At 42.1% G+C, this 21,761-nt stretch overlaps 1 protein-coding gene across 1 annotated transcript in view; it reads right to left on the bottom strand.

Annotated features, from left to right (window-relative positions):
• Positions 1-4,058: 4,058 nt before the first annotated feature.
• The window catches only part of PRKAR2A (protein kinase cAMP-dependent type II regulatory subunit alpha), a 65,695-nt gene continuing 47,992 nt past the window's right edge, over positions 4,059-21,761 (bottom strand). Inside the window, exons 7-11 of the mRNA XM_015102438.4 lie at positions 17,596-17,697; positions 17,339-17,413; positions 10,655-10,720; positions 8,340-8,481; positions 4,059-7,899 (exon numbers count right to left, since the gene is read on the bottom strand). Of these exons, the coding sequence (XP_014957924.2) occupies positions 7,766-7,899; positions 8,340-8,481; positions 10,655-10,720; positions 17,339-17,413; positions 17,596-17,697 (519 nt within the window). The 3' untranslated portion in view covers positions 4,059-7,765. The remainder of the gene's footprint in view (positions 7,900-8,339; positions 8,482-10,654; positions 10,721-17,338; positions 17,414-17,595; positions 17,698-21,761) is intronic.

The raw sequence follows: 21,761 nt of genomic DNA, 5'->3' as shown, positions 1-21,761 counted from the left end.
TAGTGGTTTTCCCTGCTTTCTTCAATTTAAGTCTGAATTTTGCAATAAGGAGTTCATGATCTGAGTCACAGTCAGCTCCCAGTCTTCTTTTTGCTGACTGTACAGAGCTACTTCCACTGGACATGGAACAACAGACTGCTTCCGAATCAGGAAAGGAGTACATCAAGGTGGCCTATTGTCACCCTGCTTATTTAACTTATATGCAAAGTTCATCATGTGAAATGCCAGGCTGAATGAAGTACAAGCTGGAATCAAGATTGCCAGGAGAAATATCAATCAATAATCCCAGATATGCAGATGACACTACCCTTATGGCAGAAAGCAAAGAACTAAAGAGCCTCGTGATGAAAGTGAAAGAGGAGAGTGAAAAAGTTGGCTTAAAACTCAACATTCAGAAAACTAAGATCATAGCACCCAGTCCCATCACTTCATGACAAATAGATGCAGAAACAATGGAAACAGTGACTTTATTTTGGGGGCTCCAAAATCATTGCAGATGGTGACTGCAGCCATGAAATTAAAAGGCACTTGCTCCTTGGAAGAAAAGCTATGACCAACCTAGACAGCATATTAAAAGGACATTACTTTGCCAACAAAGGTCTGTCTAGTCAAAGCTATTGTTCTTCTAGTAGTCATTTATGGGTGTGAGAGTTGGACTATAAAGAAAGCTGAGCACTGAAGAATTGATGCTTTTGAACTGTGGTGTTGGAGAAGACTCTTCAGAGTCCCTTGGACTCCAAGGAGATCCAACCAGTCTATCCTAAAGGAAATCAGTTCTGAATATTCAATGGAAGGACTGATGCTGAAGCTGAAACTCCAATATTTTGGCCACTTGATCCGAAGAACGGACTCAATGGAAAAGACCCTGATGCTGGGAAAGTTTGAAGGAGCGAGGAGAAGGGGACGACAGAGGATGAGATGGTTGGATGGCATCACTGACTTGATGGACATGAGTTTGAGCAAGCTCTGGGAGTTGGTGATGGACAGGGTGGCCTGGGGTGCTGCAGTCCACGGGGTCGCAAAGAGTCAGACATGACTGAGTGACTGAACATACTGATAGAGCTTCTTCATCTTCAGCTGCAAAGAATATAATCAATCTGATTTCAGTACTGACCATCTGGGGAGGTCCATGTGGTGTTGGAAGAGGGTATTTGCTTTGACCAGTGTGTTCTCTTGGCAAAACTCTGTTACCTTTGCCCTGCTTCATCTTGTACTCCAAGGCCAAACTTTCCTGTTACTCCAGGTATCTCTTGACTTCCTATTTCTGCATTCCAGTCCCCTACGAGGAAAAGGACATCTTTTTTGGTGCTAGTTCTAGAAGGTCTTGCAGGTTTTCAGCATTAGGGCATAGACTTGGATTACTGTTATACTGAATGGTTTGCCTTGGAAATGAACCGAAATCATTCTATCATTTTTGAGATTGCAGCTAAGTACTGCATTTCAGACTCTTGTTGACTATGAGGGCCACTCCATTTCTTCTAGAGGATTCTTGTCCACAGTAGTAGCTATAATGGTCATTTGAATTAAATTTGCCCATTCCCATCCATTTTAGTTCACTGATTCCTGAAATGTCGATGTTCACTCCTGCCATCTTCTGTTTGACCACTTCCAATTGTACCTTCATTCTTGGACCTAACATTTTAGGTTCCTCTAAAGTATTGTTTGTTACAGCTTTACTTTCAAACACATCCACAACTGGGTTTTGTTTCTGCTTTGGCTTAGCCTCTTCATCCCTTTTGGATCTGTTTCTCTGCTCTTCTCCAGTAGCATATTGGATACCTACCAACCTGGGGGCATTCATCTTTAAGCGTCATTTCTTTCTGCCTTTTCACACTGTTCACGAGGTTCCCTGGTGGCTCAGATGGTAAAGAATCTGCCTGCAATGCAGGAGACCCAGGTTTGATCCTTGGGTCAGGAGGATCCCCTCCATGGAAAACGGAATGGCTGCCCACTCCAGTATTCTTGCCCGGAGAATTCCATGGACAAAGGAACCTGGTGGGCTACAGTCCATGGGATCACAAAGAGTTGGACACAACTGAGCAACTAACACTTTCAGACCTAATTACTGACATTCTAATTCAGAACTTAGATAATACTCATCTGAATTCACAAATGATTATTTAATATGTTCCTGGCTGATGCTCTGCATTTCTCCAAACAATCAGATAACAACATGTATTGCTGGCCATCATCTGTGATGGGACATTTGTCTTTAGAGAGGATGTGTAAAGAAAGCAAAATTCATATTTAACATGAATGATGTGAAACAACTCTAATCTCCTTTATCACATTATAAGTAATACTGTTTCAATTCTGTTGTTAAAAAGTTGATGCACTGAAGTCACTAAAGATATATTCAGTTAATTTGATGGCACAACTTTCTAGCTTCCTGTTAGAACACATATAGAAAGCAAAGTCCTCATATAATGTTCACTCTTCAAGGTGAAGGCTGCGGACCATATGATCCTGTCATTTTCCTGGCACTTCTTAACTGTTCATAGTAATACCACCACCAGAACCACAAAGGCCAAACCATAGTTAATGTTTAAAGCCTCAAAACAAGGCCAGTTTGGCTTTGCGTAGTTCAGCAACCAGCTTCTCAGACCCCTATCACATGAGTGTTTTGTATATTCACCTGTTACTTAGCCCTTTTGTAATGTCAGATGAAGGCAAGATCAATGTGGAACATGGTTTTGTTATAGAATGAGCTTCTTTTGGTCACTGGGAAAGAAACTGGAAATACAGTGGGCTATCACAGAGGCGTTGCTAGTTCTGTTTGTTTACAATGTTGTTTAGTCCCTGTGTCTGACTCTTTGTGATCCTATTGCCTGTAACCTGCCAGGCTCCTCTGTCTATGGGACTTCCCCAGCAAGAATAGTGGACTGGGTGCCATTTCCTTCTCTGGGGCATCTTCCCGATCCAGGGATAGAAACTGTGTCTCCTGCATTGGCAGGCAGATTCTGTATCGCTGAGCCACTAAGGGAGCCAAAAACTACGCTACAGAGAAGGAAGTAATTAATATTGTCAGACAAGAGATGTTCTCTACTGGGCTTCATTAGTGAGTATATCATTCCCCAGCAAGAGATATACTGGATGCTCTTGTATACCATCCCCAAACAATTCAAATAGCATGCTGTGGTGGTTTATTTCATGTGCCAACTTATGGGCCATGGGGTGCCCAGGTATTTGGTCCAACACTGTTCTGAGTTTTTGTAAAGGTGGTTTTGGATGACATTAACATTGAAATCAGGCTTCCCAGGTGGCGCTAGTGGTAAGAACCTGCCTGCCAAGGCAGAAGACAGAAGAGACTCAGATTTGACCCCTGGGTTGGGAAGATCCCCTGGAGGAGGGCATGGCAACCCACTCCAGTATTCCTGCCTGCAATATCCCATGGACAGAGGAGCCTGGTGGTCTATTGTCCATAGGGTTGCAAAGAATCAGATACGACTGGAGCAACTTAACATGCATGCACACAACATTAAATCAATGAACTCAGTACAGCAGATTGCCCTCCCTAATGTGGGCAGGTCTCATCCAATCAGTTGAAAGTCTGAACGTAACAAAAAGCCTTGGCTCTCCCAAGAAAGAGAGAATTATCCTGCCTGACTGCCTTCATACTGGGATGTCGTCTCTTCCTGAGTCTTTAACTTGCTAGTCTTTGCATGTGAACAATGCTATTGACTCTCAGTTCTCAGGTCTTCAGACTCAGCCTGGAATTGAACTATCAGCATTTTTAGGTCTACAACTTGCCAACTCGCCCTGCATATCTAGGGACTTGCCTATTTCCATAGCTGTGTGAGCCAATTCTCTATAATCTCTCTTTCTACCTGCCTGCCTTTTTGGCTGCAGGATCTTAGTTCCCTGCTCAGGGATTGAACCTGTGCCCCCTGCAGTGGAAGCACTGAGTCCTAACCACTGAACCACAAGGGAAGTCCCCTCCTTTCAAATTTTTAAGAGCTCACACCCCAATCTCAATAATGTATCTGCCAGATGAATGCTGTGATGGCCTAGGATCCTGAAATGAGAGGACAAAAACAGAACACAGGCTGAACCAAAGATTCAGACGTGATTTGTCAGCCTTTATTAACCAAGAGCAAAGCCGAGCCCTAGAGTTTCCTTTTAAAAAACCCAACCTTCTTTATGGCAAACAATGATTTTAAGTATATGTTCAATACTACAGAGCAAGAATTGATTACTTTCTAATCACTTATTCTTCAGAGATTAAAATACAAGTGTAAAACAGGTTAAAACAAGATTCTCCCCCATGATTTAAAAATAATTCCAATTGAAAGACATTTCAAACACTACATGTAGAACTCAGGACCAAAAAGACCTTACAACATTTTTACCTTTGAGGTAGCACAATAATGCTGAATTAGATTTCTTTTACTACAATGAGTTCCAGGAAAACAATGAGGAATCTACCTTTCACTCAAGGTGGCCTAAATGGTTTTCTGCAAATCCCCCATGAGTTTGGTGACAGTTTTCTCCTTTTTTTTTTTTTTCTTGAAGTATAAAGATAGCCCTGCAGTGTGTAAAAGGAAACCCACGGGAAGGCTGCTTCCCATAAAATAGACATTGGAAACATTGAGCAACGTCAGCAGTCAAGACAGGAGGAACAAGAGGTAATTGTAGTGAAAAGCCAAAACAACTTGTATCTTGGCGAGATTGGTTTACAAGTGCATGTCAAGAACAAAAATTCCAACATTGGCCAACTGAAAACAAAATATAAAAGATGACATTCATGGTCTTTCTCCTTTTGCTCTGTGCAAAAATGCTCTTTTAATTTCCATAAATGAGAGGATTGCTTGTACACTATGACAGGCATGGAGATGCTGTGTGTCCAGGGGCGGCTGGGCGCCAGTGGCACCTCACTGACCATTCTGACTAGAGAATCTGGGAAGTAAGAGGATGAACAGTACCTCTCCTAGCTGGGGAATCAGCTCTTGACACTTTGCTGCTGAATTCACTCATTAAACTGTTCAAAGAAAGCTCCACCCGGATTTCTGAGGATCTACTGCAATCATGCATGACACATTTGTATATAAGGATGACGGATTAAGAGGACAGGAAAGATGAACCCTTCCTTCAGAGAATACAACCAAAAGAAGAGGGCGAGGGGGGTGTGATAAAGTGGGGCCAGTGGGAAAAATAATACTGCAGGTTAGACCTCAAGGCTCTCAGGAACAACCTCCACCATGCAAAATCAATAGCAAAGCCAGAACGGAGGGCATGAAGTTCTAACCCATCCTAGAAGAGAACGATATAAAACAATGATCAGAAAGATCTCTTCCCAATAGGTGCTCCTCCCTGTGAGGCTCAGCTCTCAGCACAGGGCTTGCACAGCACGGTGCGGACAGCAGAGTCCAGAGTCGAACCTGGTCTGCTGCCTTCGACTCCCCGTGCTGTAAGGAAACGCTGGAACACTGTCAGGCTCCTGGTGCCTTGGTAACAGCTGTGTCCTTTTCACTCACACTGGTCCCTTGACTCCCTTCCTCAAGCCAGACCCTCAAGGGGCCCTACAAGCAGTGAGGGTCTGGACTGATGATCCATATGTCCATCCGCAGTTAGAGCAGGAAGACTTAAACCTGATGAACGCTACTTTGTAAAACAGAAACCGTCAGGATGCTGGGGGTGTCACAGAGTTTCTATGAAGGGGAAGACTGAACTGGGATGTGAAAGAGGGCAGGATGAGAAGTCCTACCCCTAGCAGCCTGCAGGAGTGACTGGCTCGGAATTCACAGCTGGCCCTAACTAATGCTGGCATGGGGATAGGGTGGGGCAGTGTAAGGGGGCACGTGTTCACACGGAGTCCTTACACAATCTGGGGGCGAGATCTCTGCGTCACTCCTGAAGCCCAATGTACCTGTTACCTGCGTGAGAGACAGGTATGGCTCTTGTCTGCTAAAGTACAATGTCTGGTTTCTTAATTTATGTGATAATAAAGCAATGCCATAAAAAAGAACCTTGGAAAATCATGGGGAGAAACCACACAGGCTTTCCCAGTGCTAGCTGCCGGTTTTGGAGTATTAGTTACAACCTTTCCCAAATCTGAGAGCTGCAAAGCAGGCTGCCGACTGAGAGTCTTTCTGCTTTCACTTCATGGAGAACAAGGAAAAGGGAGAACCGAGCAAGGCGATGATGAGCCGCTGCTCTAAAGATCTCTCAACTATACTGTCTGCGGCAAAAGCAGACAGCCTGGTTTAAGAGGGCAATGGTGACTGCATGGGCTCCATCGCTGTCTACAACAGGGATGACCTGAGCCCCAGCATGTTAATCTCCCAGGGATTCACTGAGATATAGAAGTTTAAAAAATTCCTATCAGAAAGGGCCTCTTGATTTAATATAAACGTGGCTATGACATCCAAATTTATCTTTAGGTAAATGTCACACTGCTCTTAGGATCTCTTGTAACATCTGATTCTAGGTCATTCTGAAGAAAAAAATTTCATTCTGAAATATATCTAGTTAATTATGATAATTCATCAGAACTCTACCTGATATAATCAAAAGGTTAAAAAAAGCTAAGTTACTTTCCTATGGGATTAGCAACTGGAACCCCAAATATCCCAACATCTTAATTAGAAAGGTCTTTGCAGTAATTCTATGAAATTGTACACGATACCAATTTTTCTTAAACAAAAAGAGTTGATCTTTAGGATGAATGCTTGAGTCAGCTGACAAACTGATATAAAGGAGTATGTGCAAGGGGAATTCTCTAAATAGAGGGGAAAAAAATTTTTTTTCCACAAAGATAGCTGCTTTTTCTTTAAAGAGTTTAAAAACTGATGGTTCAACAGCAAAGCTACGTAACCACTCTGGAGTAGAAGGGAAGGGCTTTGCCAGCACACTGCCATCAGCTGGCAGAAGCGACTGGAAATGAGACAGGCAGGAGTGGCCTGGGAACATACTTAGGCCAGATAGAGCAGTGGCAGTCCCAGACCCCGACTCCTCATAGATGGACAGCAGTCCACTCATGCACACTGCACAGAGGTTAAACGAAACGAAAAGAAATGTACTAAAGCAAAAGAAAACACACCCCCCAACCCAGAAAACCTTCCCTGGCTCTCTGCTACCTGAAGAATGTGCCAAACCCCAGTTTTCTGCTCTGACGTGGATTCTGATGACCGATCAGTGAGCTCTGGGGTGCTGACCTGCTGGGCCCTGGGCAGGACCTCTCCCTAAGCATCACCGAGAACTGGGGGACAGCTGTCGTGTACCACTGTCAGCAGACAGTACAGTGCCACAGGCCCACACACCTCCATCACATCTGCCACCACTTTAAACGGTACAACCAAAAAGGCTACAGTTGTGAACAAATGTTGACTTTCTCCAGAGACAGATGAGGAGACGGAAGGCTACAACATGTCCCTCCTTGAGAGAGGTTGGGGGAGGGCGTCTACAGTACTTTCAAAAGCCATAGTAGCAGCAAGAGAGGAAAGGAAGATGTTTACACTTTGGACTTTGTATCAGGCACTTAAATTGTTGGAGAGACATGCCATTTGGAACCAAAGATGTGAAGACTGGGTTGGAGTGATCGTGACGAGTGGTCTAACAATGGACTTTCAGAAGCAAAGTGGAGGTGTGGGTGGAACCTCTCCCATCCTTTAGTGCTGACTTTCAAGTTTTCTAAGTGCCCACGGCCATGGCGATGGCAGCGGCGGTGGCAACAGCAGGAACGGTTCTGTCGTGTCTTCTGTTTGTGTTCTGTGGCTGACCGGAAGTTTCTGGTGTCACACTGAGAAGGCTCTGGGGTGTGGCACACCTACTGCCCGGGATCGATCAGATCCATGCTGGAGCCAAACATCTTCACCAGCTGTTCCTCATAGTGCGAGATGTTCCTCTTCATGATGTCCATGCAGGGCCCCAGCAGCCTCTCGAACGCTTGCACATCCATAACTGTATTGTTAGAAAGAGGTGAGGGAGAGGATGAGTTCTCCACACAAGCAAGTCAAAGTCGCTTCCCTCACGTAAACCTTTTCTTAAACATGTCCATTCCTGTCGAAGGAATCAGACTACTGGATACTGGACACTTGAAAAGGACGGGGTGTTATGTGGAGGCAGCACCCATTCTCTCTGTCCCCACACAGCCCTGGATACCAGTCTCCATCTCTGCTCTTTCCACACAGGCTGGGGGCTTCTATGTCCGTCTCATTCACAGGCTATTGTCAGTGCTCACGAATGTTTGCCAAAAGAACACATTCACCCATTTCTAGTTGGTCACACAAACTATGCAAGCCTAGATGTGAGAACTGGTGGAGTAAGTCAAGGCGTGTTGATGGGGAAAAAATACTGCATATTAGGGAAAAAAAAATTAACGCACAAAGCATCTTTCTTACCTAAGCATTTCACATCTCCCACTGCATAAGCCGAAGCAGCTCTGGGTTTGTTGGTGACCAGTGCAAGCTCTCCAAAGTACTGCCCCTTGCGGCAGCGTGCAATCTCGACCTCCTGGTTCTCACCATCCTTGTTGACTTTAGTCTAGAACAGGTAGAGAACACGACTGATTCCAGAATCACAAGTAGACACATCCAGTTGCACACCCTTGCGGTCCCTTCTCAGTACACTTGCCACTATTACCTAGAGATTCGTGTTGCAGAGACTGACTACACTGTGTAAACTGCATGGGCTACTCTCCGGGGCCTGGTTTAACCAAAGGAGCTGGCTTTTACCAAGAGGTGAGGTGTGCGTATATAATATAAATATTGTAGTATATATATTATATACTAATATCACATATTAATGTAATACAGTATATAAACCAACATACAATATTATGTTAATATACTTTAACATATATTAAATGTATGAAATATTAATATATTACATGTACATTTCAATATATATATGAATGCAATCCATTTGGTAGATGCTGACTTCTGAGACACAAGGGAAAACACAAGGTCTTTGGCTAATTCTTCCTAAATAATGCCAATGCTTCTCTTGGTTAGAGTCACATCCAGAGCTACTTCTTTCTGACTTAAGGCCCAGCAGGACTCAGACAATACATTACAGAGAACAATTTCATTTTTATGTACTATCTGCATCTTAAACTAGTGGTCCCACTACATTTGTGCAGAAGAGATAAGTAACTAAAAAATTTTTATAGTAGTTTGAATTTTAAAATGATAGTTTAAGAAATCAAACAGGTTATATTTTGTGCTTTTTGAATTACGGAGAATAATGTACTATATTTTACTTACTATCTAGTTTTTTTTTTTTTAACAAATCTATCTGCTAAGCTAATCAATAACTTGTTTAAATAAAAAAATACTTATAACTTATTAGTAAGAATTAGTTTCAACCTGTAAGAGCCACTTTATGGCAGGGGCAGATAAATAATTTTTTGAAGGTTAATTTAGCAAAATAAATAAAAGTACCATGCTCATGGTTTGATTTTCCCTCCTTCCACACTTCTGCCCTGACCTGTTTGCTCTGAAGCTGATCTAGCCCTTCCAAGCCAATGCTCTCTCTCCAGTGTCTGTCGTATTCTCTGGGACTCCAGACATGCTCATGTCCGCCTAATCCTTTCTCTAGAAGAGCACTTATCCCACTGTATTGTGAACACCAGCCCCCTGTAGGTTTTGATATAATGCAGATTCTGATTGGGTAGGTCTGGGCAGAGAACAAGACTGAATCTCTGACAAGCTTGCCTTCTTTCCCAATCCAGTGCCACAGTGCTGTTGGACCTACAAACATAATACTATGCTGTGATCAGTAGGTGTCAATAAATATGAGAAATGTACAAACATATATCAGTAGTCCAAAAACTATAAGTAAAAAAATTTTAATTAGGAATCAAGCCATCTTATAGGCAGTAATCATATTTTTCTTTCTCCATTGTTGCTGTTTAGTTGCTCACTCATGTCCGACTCTCTGTGACCCCCATGGACTGTAGCCTGCCAAGCTCCTCTGTCTACAGGATTTTTCAGGCAAGAATACTGCCATTTCCTTCTCCAGGGGATCTTCCTGATCCAGGAATCCACCTCGCATCTCTTGCAGTGGCCAGCAGATTCTTTACTACTGAGTCACTGGGGAAGTCCTCTTTCTCCACACTTAACTTTTACAAAAAATATTCTGTAAAAGGTTTCACACTAAGTTGATTTAGTATCATATAGTAAGTCAGTATTTTTAAAAATTATTTACTCTTAAAAAAAACTGAAACAATATCTAATGATGATGAATTTATCCTAAGAATCACTCTTTCCACCTATAGGTCATTGTGTTTGCTAGGTCTCCGTATCCATCAAATGGCCACAATAATAACTGCCCTAGAGACTCCCTTCCTAGCATGCTAAAAAGGAAGCTTTTTCATAACCAACACTCACAATGTATTCTTTGTTATATATTCAGTAATCTCCCCATTTTCTATTAGGGTACTTACCGTTTTTCTTATTGATTTATAGGCCACTACTTCTCATATCCTTAATTACATAACAGAGGTAAAAGCAACAAAAAAGATATATATACTAAATCTTTATCAATGAGTGGGGTTAAACACTGGTCTCTGTCAGTCACATAATCTCACATATCAATTATGATTCTGGCACATGAAACACACTTCACACTATTAAAGTAAACAGTTACATTCTGTGCATACAACTGGCATCTGTATCTCCCCTGGAACAACCCACATCATCACACATAAACTCACCTTGCTTTTGATCAAGATGCTCACTTCACCAGACTCTATAATGTAAAAGCTATCAGCCTTTTCACCCTAAAAAGGGAGAGAAGGGGAGGTCAGAGCCATACATATGTACTGAAGGACACAGAAATAGACAATCTTCACATTGCCTGAGCTCCAATTTTATTATTTTCCAAACCTACAAACCAATTGATGGCTAACAAGTTCAGAACAAAAACAGGAGGATCCTGATGTCAGACCAACTACGACTGACAAACATCTCTCCTTCCTAACATGGAATATTCCCATCTGTCTCCGTGAATATACCCAGGCTGGCAACTGCACAGATCGTATTCTTACAGCTCATGTTGGTCAGCTAACGAGACCTATGATAAGGGGTAAGTAGCCAGGTCAGCTGCAGGCAGTGTCAAGGTGACTCCTGGCTAACCCTGGGTCATGAAGCCCAGCGAAGATCTCCACCATCAAATACAGCCCTCCAGAGGACAGCGTGGAGCTGGAGAAAGCACCACCTTAGTGAGACAGGTGCCTTCATGGGGGCTGATGTCACTCTTTAAGCCTCAGCCTTGGCTTTGCTTGTTTTGATGTTAAACCACTTAGCTGAACCAGTTATTCAGGTAATTCAACAAATAATTATTATGTGCCGTGAGAGATAAATCAGTGGATAAACAATATCCCTACCCTTGTGGAAATTACAGTCTGGTAGAGTCAACAAACTGTAAACAACCAACATAATGAATCAGTAAATTATGCTGCTGTACTGGAAGGCAATAAGGGCCATAGGAAAAAAGTAGAGCAGGGAATGTGGGATCTGGAGTGGTGAGGGAAGAGATGTTACGTAGCATACAGGAGCACCTCAGTGAGAAGGTGAGATGTGAGCGAAGCCTGGAAGGAGGTGACAGGCAGGCAAGCAGCTATGGAAGAGGAGGCTCTCAGGCACACATCAGTCTCTGGCTTCTCACCTAACTTCTGAAGCAAAGGCCATCTACACTGAATAATCCAATACTAATCATGCGCTCTCACTACATGTGACAGGTTGTATGTCTCCATAAGACTTCATGTCCTTCATGCATCACACAGGGACCACACACAGCTCAGGCTGACACTCCTGCGTTAATCTAGTCCTAGGTCACCACATAATAATCACTGCTCCATAGCTTTATAAGGGGCTATCTGTGTATTTCTGTGTTGCTATGTTGGGTAGGTACCCTGCATACCTAGATAGATCAAACCATCCTTTGGTTTGTTAGATCAAACCAGTCAATCCTAAAAGAAATCAGTCCTGAATATTCATTGGGAGGACTGATGCTGAAGTGGAAGCTCCAATATTTTGGCCACCTGATGGGAAGAACTGACTCCTTGGAAAAGACCCTGATGCTGGGAAAGATTGAAGGCAGGAGGAGAAGGGGACAACTGAGGACAAGACTGTTGGATGGCATCACCGATTCGATGGACATGAGTTTGCGCAAGCTCCGGAAGCTGGTGATAGACAGAGAAGCCTCGCAAGCTGCAGGCCATAGGGTTGCAAAGAGTTAGACACGACTGAGAGACTGAATTGACCCTACACCCAAATCACCAATAAGCATAACCAAATCACCAATAAGTTCTATTTGCGTAATACAAATAGGATATAAAACTTTCGGATATAAGTTGATGAAGGATGGAAAGCCATGAAGGAAACTAAAGAGGAGCCAGACACAGGGCCACCAAGAGTGAAAATCATTTCTAGGTCCAAGGAGGGAGTTTCATAAAGGAAGATGTGATTACCAGTGTGCAGTGTTGCCGGGAGGTCAAGAGTAATAGTCAAATGTATGGAAACACTGGTGACCAGGAAGAGAGTAGTGAGCAGTAGAGAAGAACTGTAAGTGAGAAGTGCTAAAGGGCGGTGTCTGAGCCCTTTGTTGAGAAAGATATATAACAATCATAATTTAAAGTGCTCATTTCAATGCTGCAGCTTAATGAATTTTTACACTTGTACACACCTGTGTAACCACCCCTAGAACAAATGAAAACTGCCTGAGTGACCCCTTTTACATTCTTGTGCCCAAATTCCTACTCTTTTGTTTGTGTGTGTTAGTCGCTCAGTCATGTCTGATTCTTTGTGACCCCGTGGACTGTAGCCCACCAGGCCGCTCTGTCCATGGGATTTTCCAGGCAAGAATACTGGAGTGGGTTGTCATTTCCTTCTCCAGAGTATCTTCCCAACCCAGGGATCGAACCCGGGTCTCCCGCATTGCAGACTCTTTACCGTCTGAGCCACCAGGGAAGATACTCTTATGTTTGAGGCATACCAATAAGGAGTAAACCTACACAACCCTGGGCACCACAAGCACCGTCATCCCCAGTAAAGGCAATTCCAGGTCAGTACGTGCGCATGGATGGACTTTCCCCTGTGAACTCACTGTGTGGCTCTGGGCCTGCCCCTCAGGACCTGTGAGTAATAAACCTTGTTTTTTCAAAGTTCCCAGATGGTTGTTGCTCAAGGTGCATCTTGCAATCATAATAAGAACCAGAAGGGCTGGTCCAGCTATGGCGCTGGCTCTGCCAGGGTAAATGTTTGTGAAGGCTCACCGCAAGTATTAACAGTATGGGCAAAGATAAGTGCAAACAGCATCACTTTCAATAGGCTGAGACTGTCACAAAAGACTCACTATTAAGATGTCAACTACTCCCCGAACTTATCTATAGATTCAACTTATGTAATCCCAATAAAAAAGCTCAGCAGTTTTTTTTGGTAGAAGTTGATAAGCTGGTTGTAAAATGTATACAGAAATGCAAAGAGCATAGCACAGACAAAATAATTAGGACAAAGAACAGAAAATTCGGAGGGCTTTAAACTATCTGATTGAAAGATTTACTATATAAAGCAATTATAATCAAGACAACATAGCATTAACTGAGAGGCAGGCATAGATCAGTGGAACAAAAGAGATCAGACATAGAGCCAAACATATTTGGGCGACTGATTCTCATTGCAAGTGTCCAGGCAATGGGATAGGAAAATGGTGCTGAAGTAACTGGACATCCATATGAAAAGCTCTAACCTTCTCTCTCTTGTAATTAATTCAAAATGGATCACAGATCTAAATGTAAGATCTAAAACTATGAGACTAGAATTGCATGGTTCAGTATAGGAGCCACTAGTCACATGTCACTACTGGGCACCTGAACTGTGGCTTGTATAAATTCATAGGTGCTGCAAGTGTAAAATATACGTTGAATTTTAAAGACTGAATATCCTCCAAATGTAAAATATCTCATTATTAAATTGTTATATCACTTAGATGTTGAAATGTAATATTTTAGATTTAGTACGTTAAAATACCCTATTAAAATTAAAGTTCACCTTTTTTTTTTTTTTAATTTGGCTACTAAAATATTTTAAATTGTTTGGGGCTCACATAATATTTCTACTGAACAGTACTTGCCTAGAAGTTGAATAAGAGAAAATCTTATTGATTATGCAAACTTTTTTTTTTTTTAAGTAGGACACAAACAGAGTGAATTATAAGAGGAAAATAATGACAAACTGGACTTGCCAAAATTTAAAACTGTTGCTTTTTAAGGTATTACTAATAAAATGAAGAGCCAAGCCTCACAGCCACATTCTGGGAGAAATATTTACAAATTGTTGGCCTGGTAAAGGATTTGTTCTCAGAGTACACAAAGAATTCTTACAACTCAGGGGATTCCTTGGCAGCTCAGTGGTAAAAAAATTCACTTGCCAATGCAGGGGACACAGATTCAATCCCTGGTCAGGGAACCCCACAAGCTGCGACTAAGCCCATGGGCCACAACTACCGAGCCAGTGATCCAGAGCTGGTGCTCTGCAGTGAGCAGCCAGGGCACCACAGCTAGAAAGTAGCCTCCGCAACGGCAGCAGGGCTGCATGCAGCAATGAGCCCCAGCAAAGCCATAAATCAATGGATAAATCTTTTTTTTCAAAGAATTCTTGCAACTCAATATATTAAGAAGCCGAATGACCTAATTTAAAATAGGGCAAAAGGTGTACTTCACCAAAAAAAAAAAATACGGATGAAAAGCAATCACAGGAAAAGATGCTCACCATCATTAGACATTAGGTAGATGTAAAATAAAACCAAAATGAGATATTCACTCTAGGATGGCTAACATTAAAGACCCGGTACTAAGTGCTGATGTGGATACACAGCAACGGGAACTCTTGAACACTGTTGGGGGAATGCACAGTGGTACAGACATCTTAAAAAACATTTGGCAACCTGTGAAACAAATGTTTACCATGTGACTCAGCAATTCCATAAAAACATGTATCCGTGCAAAGACTTGTATGTGAATGCTTATTGCAGCTTTATTCATAACTGCCAAAATTTGCAAAGACCCCAAATAGTTCTCAACTGGTGGGTGGAAAGACAAGTTATGGTACATCTGTATAATGGAATACTATTCTCCAACAAAAAGGAATAATCCTCTGAAACACACAACATAGATAAACCTCAGAAACATTATGCTAAGAGAAATAAGTCAGACACAAAAAAAACTACACATTATATGGTTTCATTTGTGTGAAATTCTAGAAAAGGAATTTCTAAAGTGATAGTAAGCAGATCAGTGGTTTTCAGGAATAAGGGGGTGGGTGAGGGGATTTACTTAAAATACAAACAAGCAGCTTTTCGAGGTGATTAGAAAAGCTCTACACTATAATTATAGGGGTGGTTATAAAACTCCCAAATTGTATACTTGAACTTGGTAATTTTATTGTATGTCAAATACAGGGTAACAAAGCTGACCAAACAAACAAGGAGACAAACAAAACAACATAAAGTATGGTTTTTGCAGTTGGTCTGGCATGGGGCCCAGGAACCATAATCCCTAACAATTTCTAACATTCTGATATAATGCTAATACTGCTAGTCCTTAGAGAAGTCTTAGTCAAGAGACACTGCTAAAAGGGGTCTATAAAGTGGGCATCATCTTAATTTGTGGCCATTCTGCACTACCACCTAGCACTCCTAACTTCAAGAACACACATATCCCAGAAAACACTGTGGGTTTTTATACCTCTTGATATACCTCCTGAAGGCCTGGGGCTTTCAGGACAAAGTAGAGGTCCTCTGGAGGTAAATTAAAGTGCTGCAGGTTCAGAAACAAATGTGGCCAAGTCAACACATTCCATCTCGGCAACTCAGCTGCACGTTCTTCCCATACCAGGACACCTGGCCTGGAACACAGCTCACATCCACGCCCTTTGCTTATACTGTTCTCTTGCCCTGGAAGATCTTTCCCTGACCCCAACTGCTGAAAATGCACTTGTTCTTTCAGCTTAGTTCAAAGGTTGGTTCCTCTATGAAACCATATGGAATGCTTCCTCCTCTACATTCTCACTGTCATTCCTTCCCCTCTCATTATAGCACTTAAATCTGGTCCTACTTGTCTATCTTAACAAATACTGAATCAAACCAACTTCTAATTAAAGGAATTATTAACAGTGGGGCTATCTGGAAAACAAAGGCATTTGGAGATGCCACTTAGACACCATTTATTCATTAGTCCTTTTACTCTGGGAGCATCTCTCTCTCCTTCTGCCATCAGTCTGATTAATTTCTGTGGCACTGGTTTGGTCAACTCCACCTCCAGGCCCCAAGGGTGGTCTGGGGATTTAGGTTTGTCCACTCCACTAGAGTCTTCCTTCTAGCCCCAAGTTGAGGTTCAAGGAGGGCACATTCCTCAACCCAGACCAACCAGACATCTCCCCAGTGCTCCTTTTGTTTTTTTAATTAAAAAATTTTTTTTGGCTTCAGTGTGTGGCTTGTGAGATCTTCGCTCCCAGCCTGACCAGGGATTTAACTCGTGACTCTTGCAGTCGAAGCATGGAGTCCTAACCACTGGACTGCCAGGGAAGTCCTCTTCCCAGTGATCTTGCCAGAACCACTCACAGAGAAGTTTATAATATGGAAATGGAAATATAAAATGGAAAAATCTATAATACCTTTTGAAGTGAAGGGAAGTGAAGTTGCTCAGTCGTGTCCGACTCTTTGCGACCCCATGGACTGTAGCCTACCAGGCTTCTCAGTCTATGGGACTTTCCAGGCAAGCGTACTGGAGTGGGGTGCCATTGCCTTCTCCAGGGGATCTTCCTGACCCAGGGATTGAACCCCCGTCTCCTGCACTGCAGGCAAACGGTTTACCCTCTGAGCCACCAGGGAAGCCGACCATAATATCTTACATATAATTAAAAAAGCAAACACAGTAGATAAGGAAAATTATTACACAGCACTCATCATAATGTTCAAGTCCACTGTGTGGTGATCCTTACAGTACCTGAAGTAACATGACAGAACGGTACAAAGGAAACACTAAAGGCACCTTACAAATCTGGTCAATCACTGAAGACTGCTATGTATTAGGTTAGCTAAGAGACACTTTGGGCCAAACAGAGAAAGAAAGTACACAACTCTCTGACCTCCAGGTTTTAACAGTGATGAAGGTGGCTTACTCAGGGTTAAAAGAAAGCGATATCCAAAAGAACAAAACCAGAAGCCAAGGAAAGGTGAACAGAGGCCAGAGGTGAACATCGATGGGCTTCAGAAGATTCTGCAGCAAGTGTGCCTGAGTACCTTGCAACATGAGCTCCCCAGGATGAGTGGACAAATGACGCACTAGTCCTTCAGGAGGTGACTTCCGAGAAAGGAGGTGCCCGAGCTCCCCACTCACCTGAGTGATTATGCGCTCTCCATCCTTATAGACCTTTTCTCCTATTACATCCACGATCTTCATTCGTTCTGATACCTGAAACAATGAACACACAAATTCTAAGGAAAAGACCTTAAATTAAAGTCACAAATACTGGCAGTATCTATACAACATTGAAATGGGCTAGAATAGTATGAATTAAGAAACCTAACAAGAGAATTGGTTTAACAGCTTTTCTTAAGTCCCCATATACAGTCTCATATTAAAATAGGCTTTACCTCTAGTGATTTAAGAAGCGGCACAGATTCAATAAATGATTCAAACATCTTCCTCTTTTTTGCATTGTTTTTCACTATGATTCTTCTAAATGTCACACGGTCCTGTAAGAAAGAATATGAAAATTCTGGTGAGTGCTCATATAAGAGAGCATCTGTCATTTAACTGAAACTGTGCCACAGCAATAGAGGTCTTTGGAAGGTACTGGATCAACTGAGTACTTAATGATATTTCAATTTGAGTCATCACTGGAAGAAAAAGATCTGCAGCCTGGACAAGATAGATGCCTCATGTTGTCACTTGCTGTCAAGTACTCAATGAGTGCCACCTATGGGTCATAAATAAAATAAAAAATTAAAAAAGCTCACAGTCACTGTTCAAGGTGAAAAGATACACCTTCTAAAAAAAAAAAAGCAGATAAAACAGTAAGATGGTTCTTGCCCTCAAGGACTTTATAATCTCAATGGGGAAGTAATACAAAATTTATAGGAATAAAAAAAACCACAGTTCAAGACTGCATATGAAATTTGCTAGATGAACTATAGAGACAAAACAAGTCCTACAAGAATTCTGAAGAGAGAGCGCATTCACAATAGCCTGGAGTGATCAAGGAAAATTTTGTTGCAAAAATATAAATTTGTCTGGTATCCGAAGGAGACGTAGGTTTTATAAATTAATGGAGAGAGAAAGTAGGAAACTCAAGATGGAAGGCAGGCATGTGAAACATATCTTGACCCTAGCAAGTCAAGGATTCAAACTCGAGACAGTTAACCAGAGTTATGGTCAGGTACTTCTCAAATACATGTATGCATGTACGGGGAGGGACATGCAGCCAGGAGAATGCTAATTGCTTAGGCTCCTACAAGGCTAGGCAGTTTTTTATACCTAAGTTAATTGCACCTTTCTTCTACCTTGGGCTCTCAGGAATAGAAATATTTTTTTTTTGAAAGTACACTAATGACATCCTAAAGGCTGAAAGAATGAGAAACAGTAAGGGGGTAAGGGCAAATTTAGGTGTAGGTTTGCTATTTTAGTATTCTTGATGATGGGGTGGGAGCTGGGTGGAGGAAACACACAGAAGACAACTGAGCAGAGATGTCTAAACAGACTTCGCCGGCTCACACGCCATCAGTCCCCTGGTCCAATCCCATGCCAAGTTCCATCTGCAGAAGTCACCTCCTGTGCCCTGTGCTCCTAGGGTAAAACGTGGCAGACTCCTACCCTCCCTTCCTAAACTGACGTACAAACAATGTCTGCTCTCTGCCATTAAGCCAGACTCTGTCCCCATTTTCTTTTCCATCTGTCTGCCTGCAAAGAGCCATGCAATCCCTGATTGCTCTAATGGGCTGCACCACTTGCCACTACTTTTTTGAAGTCCAAGGCTGGAGATGTACTAATATCATTTAAAATGTTACTGTTGTACTTTGGAATATCACTCCATTATCAGTTTCCATGTGTTTTCTGGGCCAATTGAGGCCAAGGGTGCTGTGGAAAGAGAATACTCAAGATTGAGACAATGGGAGTTATGAAGCTCCCTTCCTTATGTCTGAGTAGACATTGTCAAATAACTAGTATTTCTAAATTCATTTTTAATGTTACAAAGTGAAAGTGTTAGTTGCTCAGTGGTGTCTGCCTCTTTGAGACCCCATGGACTATAGCCTGCCAGGCTCCCCTGTTTATGGGATTTTCCAGGCAAGAATACTGGAATGGGTAGCCATTCCTTTCTCCAGGGGATCTTCCCAACTCAGGGATCAAACCTGGGTCTTCTGCACTGCAGGCAGATTCTTAGCCATCTGAGCCACCAATAACATAACAAAGATTACCACAATTGCAGCAATGAACTGTATTTCCAGCTAAAGAAAAAACAACTGGTAGCTCTTAGAGTGACTTATCTGTGTTCCAACCTTTCTATGTATGCTTTCACACTTCCCAGAGCTCCCGTGCTGAACAAGGCCAGTTCCTGTGACTGTGGAGAGTATAAAAAAGCACCACCCCAGCTTCCAGGGAGCTTCCAATGGAGCTGTGAAGAGGAATCTCCTACTGTGAAATGGTAGCTCCCTCAGCAAACAGCCCTGAAGTTCAAAAGAGAAAAAGAATGCAACCCTTTCCTTTGACTGCAGAAGTTCCCTGAGAAAGATTCTACTGACTTTCATGCAAGCAAGACAAAGAGGGAGCAGAGACTAAGTGTAGCAGTTGCCCCTAGTAAAAGAAAGTGAAGGTGAAGTCGCTCAGTTGTGGCCGACAGTTTGTGACCCCATGGACTACAGCCTACCAGGCTCCTCTGTCCATGGGATTTTCCAGGCAAGAGTACTGGAGTGGGTTGCCATTTCCTTCTCCAGGGGATCTTCCTGACCCAGGGATTGAACCCAGGTCTTCCGCCTTGCAGGCAGATGCTTTGCTGTCTGAGCCGTATGGAATCCAATCTGAGAAACTCAGTGGCAACACCAGGTCCTCCTGCTTTAGCCTCAGAAGGCATTTCCAAGACCTTGGGAGGCACAAGTGAGAAGTCACACTGTGGAGGACACTCTGGGGGTCACTCTCCTGAAGGAAGTACTGGAGTGTTGGAAGGGCTTGGACTGTAAAGCAGGAGAAAAAGACATCTAAAAAGATCACTTAAGGCAGCAGGGAGATGAATCTCACTTAAGATAGCAGGAACAGGAAGAAAGACTGCACAGGATAAGGTGAGGAACTAGAAAGGCAGAGCAGGGGTCTTAGGAGAGGGAGCTTCAGGAAGAAAAGGGTGGGGAGCAGCCCCACAACCAAGGGGCACGGGTGTCCCCACTCGGTAGTGCCCAACATATGCCAGGCACTAAGGGAATGGCTTGTCTTGTGTCCTTCTGTTTAATTCTCATATCCCAACCAGAAGACAAGCAGTTTACAGTTCAGTTTTAATAAATTTCTATTGAGACTTTCAGATTACTTAGGAATGGGCTAATTTCCAAGTGTTTGGAGATTTTCCTGTTATCTGTTACTGATTTTTGGTTTCTGTGGTTAGAGAACACACAGTCTGATTTCAATTCTTTTGAATTTGCTAACTTTTAATATCCCAGGATATATGTAGTTTATCTCAGTAAACATTCACGAGCTTGAAAAGAATGTGTATTCTCTGCTGTTATGTGACATGTCCTATAAATTTCAATTAGACCCTTTTGGTTGATGGTGGTGCCAAATCCTATAACCTTCCTGATTTTCTTTCTAGTTGTTTTATTGATTGTTGAGAAAGGGGTGTTGAAGTCTGCAAATACAGCTGTGGATTTATCTGTTTTTTCTTTCAGTCTATCAGTATTAGCTTTACATATTCTGAAGCTCTGTTGTTTGGTATATACAGCTTTAGGGCTTCTATGTCTTCTTGGTAGATTAACTCTTTCATTATTATGAAAATAATAGGGTTAGAGTGTCTGTTGCCTCTGGTAATTTTCTCTGCCATGAAATCTACTTATTTGATACTAACTTAATTTCTCCTGACTTCTTCTGGTTAATGTTTGCATAGTGTATCTATTACTGTCCTTTTACTTTCAACCTACCTATATTATTATATTTGAGTGAGTTTCTTATGAATAGCATATTGTTGGGTCATTTAAGATAATCCATTCTGCCAGTCTCTATCATTTAATTGGCCTATTTAGATCATCTATAGTAACAAATCATATGTTAGGGCCTACATCTATCATTTTATTCAATGTTTTCTGTTCTCTCTCTTTTCCGTTCTTCTATTTCACTTTTCTTGCCTTTCCATAGGTTACCTGAATTACTTTGTAGAATTCCTTTTGATTTGTACAGCTTTTGAGTATATCTCTTTGCACAGGTTACTTTAGCGGTTGCTCTAGGTATTGTATTTACATATGTAACTTACCACGGTCTACTGGTGTCAGCATTTTAGAAGTGTGAGTAAAGTGTAGAAGCTTAACTTTCATTTAGGGCCCTTTGAAATATTTCTTCTACATACAGTGAGAATCAGATAAGACAATGTCATAATTTTGCTTCAAGCATCTAAACTATTTTAGAAAACTAAAGAGGAGGATAGACTTTTATGTCTATCCATATGTTTACTCTTTTGGTTGTTCTTTCTTCATTCTTGATATTCCAAATCTCCTTTTATCACTTCCTTTCTGTTTACAGAACTTCCTTTAGTCATTCTTTCAAGGTAGGCCTGCTGGTGACAAAGTTT

The sequence above is a fragment of the Ovis aries genome, chromosome 19 (genome assembly GCF_016772045.2).
Source record: "Ovis aries strain OAR_USU_Benz2616 breed Rambouillet chromosome 19, ARS-UI_Ramb_v3.0, whole genome shotgun sequence".
Taxonomy (NCBI): Eukaryota; Metazoa; Chordata; class Mammalia; order Artiodactyla; family Bovidae; genus Ovis; species Ovis aries.
The sequence above is the reverse complement of the archived record's forward strand: the minus strand, read 5'-3'. Positions and strand labels throughout refer to the sequence as shown.